At 40.1% G+C, this 9427-nt stretch overlaps 2 protein-coding genes and 1 pseudogene across 2 annotated transcripts; 2 read left to right on the forward strand and 1 right to left on the reverse strand.

Annotated features, from left to right (window-relative positions):
- Window positions 1–1457: 1457 nt before the first annotated feature.
- Window positions 1458–1817, reverse strand: LOC148298609 (uncharacterized). The gene has a single exon (XM_088276754.1). The coding sequence runs from the start codon at window positions 1815–1817 to the stop codon at window positions 1458–1460; it is 360 nt and encodes a 119-aa protein (XP_088132880.1).
- Window positions 1818–4177: 2360 nt separating this feature from the next.
- Window positions 4178–6500, forward strand: LOC148298610 (uncharacterized; annotated as a pseudogene).
- A 1641-nt stretch (window positions 6501–8141) lies between these two features.
- LOC148298611 (uncharacterized) lies at window positions 8142–9084 on the forward strand. Its single transcript, XM_088276755.1, has 3 exons — window positions 8142–8236; window positions 8672–8871; window positions 8954–9084. The coding sequence occupies exons 1-3, from the start codon at window positions 8142–8144 to the stop codon at window positions 9082–9084; spliced, it is 426 nt and encodes a 141-aa protein (XP_088132881.1).
- The last annotated feature ends 343 nt before the right edge of the window (window positions 9085–9427 follow it).

Genomic DNA, 9427 nt, shown 5'->3' on the forward strand with positions numbered 1-9427 from the left:
GCGACTACAATCTGTGGCATTGAAGCGATTGCAATCAGTAGTATTTTTATTCAGCTTATCAAATCCATCCAAAGTTCTATAATATTTTCCCTATTCAGAGGCATAAGGAATTGAAATATATTGCACAGGCTTCAGTTGTTATTTCTGAATATTTTGAGTTATTTTAGTTTTAGCTGCTAAAGATTTCTGCACGCTTTGCTATTTTCTTTTCGCTCTTATTTTTTGTATCTTCTACCTTATATTTCGTTGGTATATATTTTATTTTTCACTTTCCTAATCAGACCCCGAAATGCAACCAAATTACATTTGCTGAATTAGCGATGGATTGTTTGGTTAGTAGCCGACCTTTGTTTATGTTTTTCTGCCACTGCTTGTTTCGCTTGTCTCTGAGGCCTCATATTCCTGCTGTACAAAACTTTACCTTCCAAATATTTTTCGATTTTCCAGTTTTCGAATTTCTGAGTGCTCCTAAATGCTGGGCTCCATTTCTTTGATGCGAGACACTTCAAAGTTATATTCCCAAGCTGGCTAATTGGGAGTATGTTTCATCAGACTGTGCCCATCACCCGTGATCTTTGAGAATGGTTGTTTACTATGGCAAGTTTCATACCTCCACGGGTAGTTTATGGCAGGCTTTTAGTCTGACTAGGAGTTTTTGATACCCTACGACTGCTATTTCTTTTTCCAAAGTTTAAAACAAGGCATTTTCCGGGTTCAGATCAATTATAAACCGAAACCTTCGAAGAATTTTTTATTATATTATTCAGCCGATATTCCACTGATGTGATATGCGCATAGTCATAATAATTGAAAGGCCTTAAAAAAAATAAGTATCATCATTTGGATGTAAGGGGCCGATAATTCTGCCAGGTTTCAGGCGCGATATAGTTAAAGCCTTTCATATAGTTCAGGATGTTTTTGGTGGGTCCATCGCTCTTGCCGATTTTGCTGGCCTACATGAGACTAAATTATTAAAGTAATTACTGAAGTTGAGAATCTGCCCAATCGCCCCGTAAATAACATTACAGGCCGGATTAGAATCTGGAGAGAAAAACATCTGGGATGGCATCGACCATCACCTCCCGCAGCTACTTCTTTTTAAAGATAAATTCTTAAGCGTCATAACCCTCCCTTTTCTATCGTGAGAAATATTCCATATTTATTTACTTCTTAATTTCAATATCGAGGCTGTCGCTAGAGTTCTTATACTTTTTTGTTTTGTCAGCAGGCGGAGTGATGCATTCGATGTTCAAGTCCACTGAGTAAAGCTTGATGGGTTTGGCGCTTCCTTTTACTGTGACTCTGTCGATATTCCTGCAATATTTTTTCAGGCTCGGAGTGAGTAAATCGTAGAGATCCTCGCTAATTAGGAAATCAACATCGTATTGCCTGGTTGCTGCTTCGAGTCGTGAAGCCATATTTACATTTGGACTCAAGTAGGAGGCGTCAATTTTGTATTAGGAGCCTATCGCCCCTTCAATCGCCCATCCAATGTGAAGCCCGAAACCCATTTGGAGTTCAAAGCTGCCATCGAAAGCAGCCTTGAGCCTTTCATCATTCTTGTATTCGAGTACGGCCGGATCCTTGTGAATCTTGACAATTGCCTTCACGAACGAAAAGACTGAGAAATCGCACATGAGACTGACATAATCTTTTCTCTTCCATACGATTTCGTTGTTCTTTTGGTTGAGCTTGTAGGTATCGTCTGGCAATTGCCAAACCAACAGGAATGCATCACCAATATTTTTGTTTGCACTGCCGCCATATCTATAAACAGAGGAATGGACAAGTTCCCCGATTTTATTAACAAACAGCATGATGTCTTATTGGAGTACCTCTGTGATTTCTGTGAAGTTGCGGATGTTGCAGAAACCGAATAGTGCACATTTCTTCCTGCCTCCGATCATTGGATTCATATCTCCTGCCTTCATGATGTTGGAGCCAATAATTTAGGCCCCTGCAGAGCCATAGACCAAGGAGAGCAACGCCCCAATCTTCAAAATCGCATTATGAACGATGGCAGTTTAATACTGCGTATTATCGATAGCAGTATGGGCGGCTGACTCTGGATTTCTCGCTATGGCTATGACATGTTTCATCATCAATTCAGTGGGGTGCACAATCAATTCGTTGATATCCTATGTGAAGAAATGCAGCATTCCAACTAAGACGATGCACACAAATATCGTTTTGGCCATTGAGAATACTAAATATCATGATAAATTTACATGCCTATTTTTGATTTTTTGAATTGTAGTTAACTGTGGCATAAATCTTCTCCTTGTACAGGGCGCCCAGGGACTCGTTGAGAGTGAGGTCATTTCTAATACTCATTATTGCTGTGATGTTGATTTATTCGACCGATGTCGTCATATCTTGATCCCTCAACTTGTCATAGCTATCGTGCAGGAATTGAGGTAGCTCATTGAAAGGCGACGAGAAAAATATAACGTAGTCATCATTTTTTAATCGGTCGTCTATCGAATTGCTTATAAATGCTTTAATTGTGTCTACGGAAGTCTGAGAGTTCAGCAATAGCTTTTCAATGTTTATGACTGTGTAGTCCCAAGCCTATGCGTTTTGGATATAGTTATCACTATCGAAGAGAGGAACCAGAAACATAATCAGCAGAACAACTATTACGACTTTCTTTATTGTGAGGTCCGACAGGAATTTGCTAATTTTGCTCTATTTTGCGTTCATCTCTTCAATCATATCGGCATCTAAGATGAAGTCTTCGTCTTTCTTTTTAGACCCCGGTTTCTTTTAGCCTTCCTTCCCCACAAATGGAAGGTTGGTTAACTCGTAGGCTTCTGCTCGATGTTTTTCAGTTTTCTAATATTTCTTTACTTTTTCTGTCTTTGTTTCTGTTTTTTTTTCTGTCTTTTTTTCTGCTTTTTCGGACCTTTCGTTGAGTGCCTAATTTCGATGTTCCTGCTTTTTGATAGTTTCTTCCACTTTCTTTTTCTTTTCTATCTCTTTGATTTCTGCAGCCTTAGTTGCTGCCTTGTACATTTTGATGATCCTGATGATTCTCACGAGCTTCACAATCCGGATTGCCCTGGTTGCGACTCTTGATGCTCGAGATTGCGCTGCCAACTGGTTCAGATTGTATGAGCTGTCACTGCGGTATCAATTGAAATTACTTCTGGGAATACATCTTTGATGTTATCATGTTGATGTCGAGGAGGAGGGACAAGCTAGAAACCAGATCCAGGAAAAAATAAAAAGATAGGACATAGTTTGGAGTCACATAGCTGCTTAAGACTATTTCGATCAAAAATATTATCATTAAGACTATGTGCACGATATCGAACCCCTGGTCCGCCCTCGCGTCAAATGCCGCCATTCGTATATCATCGGAAAATAAGGAGTAGAGTGCCAAGAATGTTATGAGAACTTGAAATGCCATGCTCTGTATGACGTGCCTCACTTTCCTTTTTTGTTTCGACTCTACAACTTATTTTTTTCTTTTTTCGTAGTTGTGAAAGCACATCATTTCTCCTTTGCCCTAAAGTAATGGAGTCTTATACATTTTAAGGCTATTCGCTACTTTTGTTCTCGTCGAAAGAGTTTTTGCATATGTCTTCCATGGTTAGAATATGAGTTAAACGGAATTTATATATAAATCACAATTATTTTCATATTTACAATACTATTCCATTCATAATCTAAGTCCTGCATTTATATCTGAATAATGACTAGCGCATAGCGTGAGCAGTGATGTAATTAGTATTATACTTATTACCCTTCAGATGCACCCGCACTAGAAAGGAAAAAAGCTCTCTCTGCTAAAGTGCGTTGTCCTCGACTAAAAGTACGCGTACGAGCCTGATAATTTCATTTACGACTATCGGATGAATCGAGTTTATGAAGGCACAGACATTGCGAATCGTTATTTTTGTATTATTTAGACGAAGAAGTCATTATCAAAAGCCTCATAACCAAAAGCAACTCAGCGACCGATCGATCAAACAGCGATAATGAGGCCGAAGTTTACAAAAAAATTAACCACGAGAATATCAGTCTGCCATTCGCAATAATCAAAAAATAAAAATCCACCTTTGTCCTGCTGCCGAAACCCCACACCACTTTAGAGGAATTCATGAGGGCTAAAGTATTGGAGTAAGACTAAATTTTGTTCATTTGGATGGACATTCTCATTGCTTTGTACTCAATGAATAAACAGTATGGGTTGATTCACCGCTGCGTCGTCCCCAAAAATGTTATCATGGACCGTAATGGGAAGTGGAAGCTGTCTGGGCTGGAATTTGCGATCGCCAAGGACCGTAAGATATTCTGTGAGACCAAGAAGCTGGAGCATGATAAGTATATGGCTCCTGAGACCCTGAGAGATCATATCTACACATAAAAATCGTAGGTATGGGGCTTAGGGCTGATTCTGTATGAGATGATATTCAAGAAACATCCATATGGCAATACGAGAAGGAGGGAAGATATCCTAGCTGCCATTATTTCTAAAAAGTTCATCATCAAAAACACCCACTACAGTCCCATATTCTCACATCTCCTTAATGTCTCCCTCAGGGCAAACTATAACGAGAGGAGGACTCTCAAAGAACTTATCGAGTATTTATACAATGCAACAGACCTTCCGGTCAATTTTACAAAGATACTCAAACTGAAAAAACACTTATTAATTCCTCCTTCGCTGAGTAGGGAGGAGGCGGAATAAGCAAAGGACAAATAAGAAGTGGAGAAACTTCAAAAATAAATATACTTCATGTTTTACATCCATCGGATGCTCAGGCTGCTTAAGCGAAATAATCAATAACCTTGCAACAAGTTGCTCACCTGTGCGACCGAGGCCTATCTAAAGAGGAAAATATAGAAAACAAAAGAGTAATTGGCGGCTTTCAAGGTGAGGAATTGCAGAAACAGGCCAACTTGCCTGACTGTGATCGAATGTGAGAACAACATTGTGTTTCTCGGACAGAAATTAAGTCATTCGATAAGAGTTTCCGAGGGCGAAGAGGAGAGCTCATATCGTAGTATTTATGATGAGAGCCCTCTCCAATAAATATTTTGGTTAAACTTTCAAAGTTTGTTGAGGACCTACATTATAGATTCATTTGGTCGGATGAAATCTCTGCGTAACGAAGATCTGCTTGAAAACGAGTGCGGCATTTACTCATTAGACTTTTGTGTGACGTGCTATCAAATCGGAGCACAGATTATTGGAAAAGGCCTTCAGAGCAAGAATGTATGGGATTTTATCACAGTTGACATGCTAAGAAGACTAAGCGAGAACCCGTTCGGATCGCGAATTGATAAAATCCATGAACAATTAATGGCAAAAGTGCCGCTGGTGATCTGAATATTCTGGATAAAGTATGTGAAAGTATGTGAGAATCTGTGTGAATAGTATGTGAATGCCTATAGATTATAATAATAATAAATATAATATATGCATAATATATAATATAAATATAAATGTATAAATATAATTGAATGCCACCAATTTATAATTGAATATATTGAAAGTTTGAGATGGAAAAGAAAACATAAATTAATATAGAGTTAATCATCAATAAATTATTATCAGTTCGTTCCTCTAAACTTCACAAGCAAGTAAACCTCCTAGAAACCGAAATTAAAGCTTTGTGTCATCGCTCAAGGGAAATCTTTATGGAGCAACCCATATTTTTATAGCTAAAAGCTCCCCTCAAAATTGGTGGTAACTCATTCTTAATTTAGGTGACATTCATGGCCAGTACTCTGATCTGCTGCGACTGTTCGACTTTGGGGGGTTCCCCCCCGAATCGAACTACCTGTTTTTGGGAGATTACGTGGACCGGGGCAAATTCTCACTGGAAACCATCTGCCTGTTGTTCGCCTACAAAATCAAATACCCCCACAACTTCTTTATCCTGAGGGGCAACCACGAGTGCTCCTCGATCAACCGCATTTACGGCTTCTATGATGAATGTAATAAGCTTTAAAATATAGGCAAGCGAAGATATAATATCAGGCTCTGGAAGACATTCATCGACGTATTCAACTGCATGCCTGTGGCTGCCTTCATCGAGGAAAAGATACTGTGCATGCACGGGGGACTATCTCCTGATATATACAACTCGATCGAGCCCATCAAGAAGATCGAAAAGCCCTCGGATATCCCCGACCGAGGCCTCTTATGCGACCTGCTGTGGAGCGATCCCGATATCCAGGCAGAGGGATGGGGTGACAACGAAAGAGGAATATCGTACACATTTGGCCCGGACTTCGTCTAATTGTTTTGCCAGAAGCACAGCATCGAGCTCATTTGCCGAGCCCACCAGGTGGTTGAGGAGGGATACTAATTTTTCGCCAACCGCCAACTGGTCACAGTCTTCTCAGCGCCCAACTACTGCGGAGAGTTCAATAACTCAGCGGCTCTGATGAATGTTGATGAGAATTTATTGTGCTCTTTCAAGATACTGAAGCCCGCCGAGCAGAAGATTGCTCAGTTGCTCAAGCAAAAATCAGGAATACCAAAAGCAAAGGCCTCCAATTATTGATTTAAAGTTCATGCTGTCAAATCATTATATCACAAATCTACAATTCTAAAACACAATCTGATCTCACTCTACTGCAATGCTCACCTTCTTCTCCTTATCGACTCACTCGGATATTTTTATTGTTCTTTATTTCCACAAATAGATGCCTTGGCTTGCCAAATATAAATGTCAGCATTCAAGCTGAGCCATTTCCGGGTATTTTAGCAGTTGTATATTCAAACTATCTTTAGTGCACATTTTGTCAAGTCTTACGAGCCTAGATTAACATGAATATGGAGATATGAATTTATGTTTTAATGAATAAAGAGTTTCAAGCATACTTGAATAACGAAGCATTGGATGCTAATCAGTTTTTAGTCTGCTTCCTCCCCTTTTTTTCTTTCTTTTTTTCTTTAGTTTTCTTCTATTTCGTCTATTTGACCTGCTCGACAGGCTCCTACTCGACTTCTCCCACTTCTTCTGCCAGTTTTTATAAAATCTCTGGTGGCACAACTGTGTCCTCACACTATTTGAGCACCTGCAACTCATAGTTGAGTCTGTTCATCGAGTCTGCCCAGTAGGCCTGCTTCTAGTAAACTACGACCCCAGCATTCTGAATATTTTCGCTTTGCTTATTCACGGCTGCAATTCCTTCGCCGCAAAGATTTTCCAGTATGACCTTTTATTTTTGATTTAAGGGCGATAAGTTAAAGTAGAAGCTGCCAAGATGTTTCTCGTGAGTGTAAATGACATGGTCTAGTTTCTCGAAGATGGACTGAATGGTGCCATAGAAGTTGACTAAAATTTTGGCTTATTCTGAGGATATTTCGAACTCCGTGTGGATGAGCTCCTCCAACGTTTAAATTGCCAAAGCTGGGTACTCCATGGCTTTAAACCCTTTTATCTTGGCCTTTTCCGTGACTCCGACGAGGATTCTGTGGCTGGGGTGTTTGGCGATGATGGATTTTATTTGTTCGACAGGGATTTGATTGTCCTCCACGATAAAAATCCATTCTGCATCTTTTTGATCTTCTTCGAAATCCAAATTGTCCTCAATAAAGGTTTTAGTTTATCGGACCACTTAAACGGCAGCTGCGAAAGTTTCCTGAACATTATTTTTTATCACAACAAACATGCCTTTCTGGGCCCTCAAATCCGCGTAGTAGTTCAGATACTGGAAGATGCCTGAATCGGCAGAACCGTATAACAAGGCATATTTATGACTTTTTTTATTGAGCTTCTCAGTGAGGCTGACTTGATCTTCCGACTGGAAAATTTAATCTAAGGAGTGCGGGACATCTTCATGGTAGTCATGCGAGCCGATATGATAGACTAAGGGGAGCAGGGCGATCAAAGATATTGCGATGAACAATATGCATTGAAAGAGATGGCAAAAGGCAGAAGCCGAAGCTGGTTTCTCTTGCATTTGGGCCAAGGATCTTGAAACTAACCAAATTAATATAGCTTAAATCTTAGTACCCGAATAAAACATAAATTAAATTTGCATATAAAACCAACGATTCATTATATTATTTTATATTTGAATAATCCTATTGGTGACGGACATAAATAATTATCTACTATTATCTAGAGCGTTCTTTTATTAATTGAAATTGCATTCTATAATTAATTCCAACAAAAATGGCACACTCTGGCTACGACCGGGAGAGGTTTATCAATCTTGCTTTCGACTCCTTCGACTGCATCATATGCTCCGAGATTGTTATGGACCCAATGTAGTGTGATCATTGTGGTAAAATGTTCTGTAAAGTCTGTATCAATGATTGGCTTAGCAAGGCGCCTGCAACCAAGTGCCCCAATCGATGCAAAAGCCAAATTACGCCAATTGCCAATAAAGCACTGCTTCGAATGTATAATAACCTCGATGTCCAATGTTCAAACCCGAAATGCAAGAAGACGGTCAAACTCGAATCCATTAACGAACACGAAGCCGAATGTAAGAAAGTGAAATGTTTCAATTTCGCCAATTGTGAAAAAGGATGCGATGAGACGATAGCCTCCTAAACACCCGTTTGCTCACGGATATGCCTCCTTCTGTTTGAATTGAGCAGAAACTTTGCAAATCGCAAAAAAATGTATTAAATCTTAACAGCCACCTACGGAAGTAGCAACAACAACTCAGAGAAGAGCGGACAAGTTGCGATTTTCAGCGAGGCACTTGGCTGGGATACCAAAAAGCACGGCACAGGGATCTTGATCACTGAGAATAATACAGCTGTCTACCTAAAGGAGGAGGCGTATGTGTTTCGATCTGTGACGGGCAACATCGGCTTCACCTCTGGTGTCAACTATTGGGAGATCATCGCTGATAACCGCACTGAGAACGAACTGAAAATCGGTATTGCAGGGAGTAAATAGTTCGACATGAATAATGCTTTCTGCGATCATCCATTTGGCTATGCGTATTATGGTACTCTTTCAACTAATTCTAGGCCTAGGGCAGCTTCGTCAAGGTTCTAATGCTTCAGGGCAGAACTTCGGCAAAAAGTTCAAGAAAACTGGAGTTCTAGGGCTGTGTCTCGATATGAATAAGGGGACTCTCAGCTTGGCACTCGACGGATAATTCATGGGCGTGGCATTCACGAACGAAAAACTCAAAAAAGGACCCTTCTACCCCGCAGTTGCACTTCTTCATAACGCAGGGTGCAAAATTCGAGGTGGGATTCCTGTTCCAGCCTATTTTAAATGATTGTTTCATTTGCGTTATTACATTTACGTTTTTGCTTTGTCAACAAACTTTCTAATTTAAAATTAATATTGAATTGTATGGTATATAGCTCAGAATTGTATGATATGAAAGGAACACATCGAGAAATCTCGGGGTTGGGGTTGGGGTTGGGGTTGGGGTTGGGGTTGGGGTTGGGGTTGGGGTTGGGGTTGGGGTTGGGGTTGGGGTTGGGGTTGGA

This window comes from Brachycentrus maculatus, unplaced genomic scaffold (genome assembly GCF_059751285.1).
Source record: "Brachycentrus maculatus isolate JH-2025_06_01 unplaced genomic scaffold, ASM5975128v1 h1tg001820l, whole genome shotgun sequence".
Lineage (NCBI taxonomy): Eukaryota > Metazoa > Arthropoda > Insecta > Trichoptera > Brachycentridae > Brachycentrus > Brachycentrus maculatus.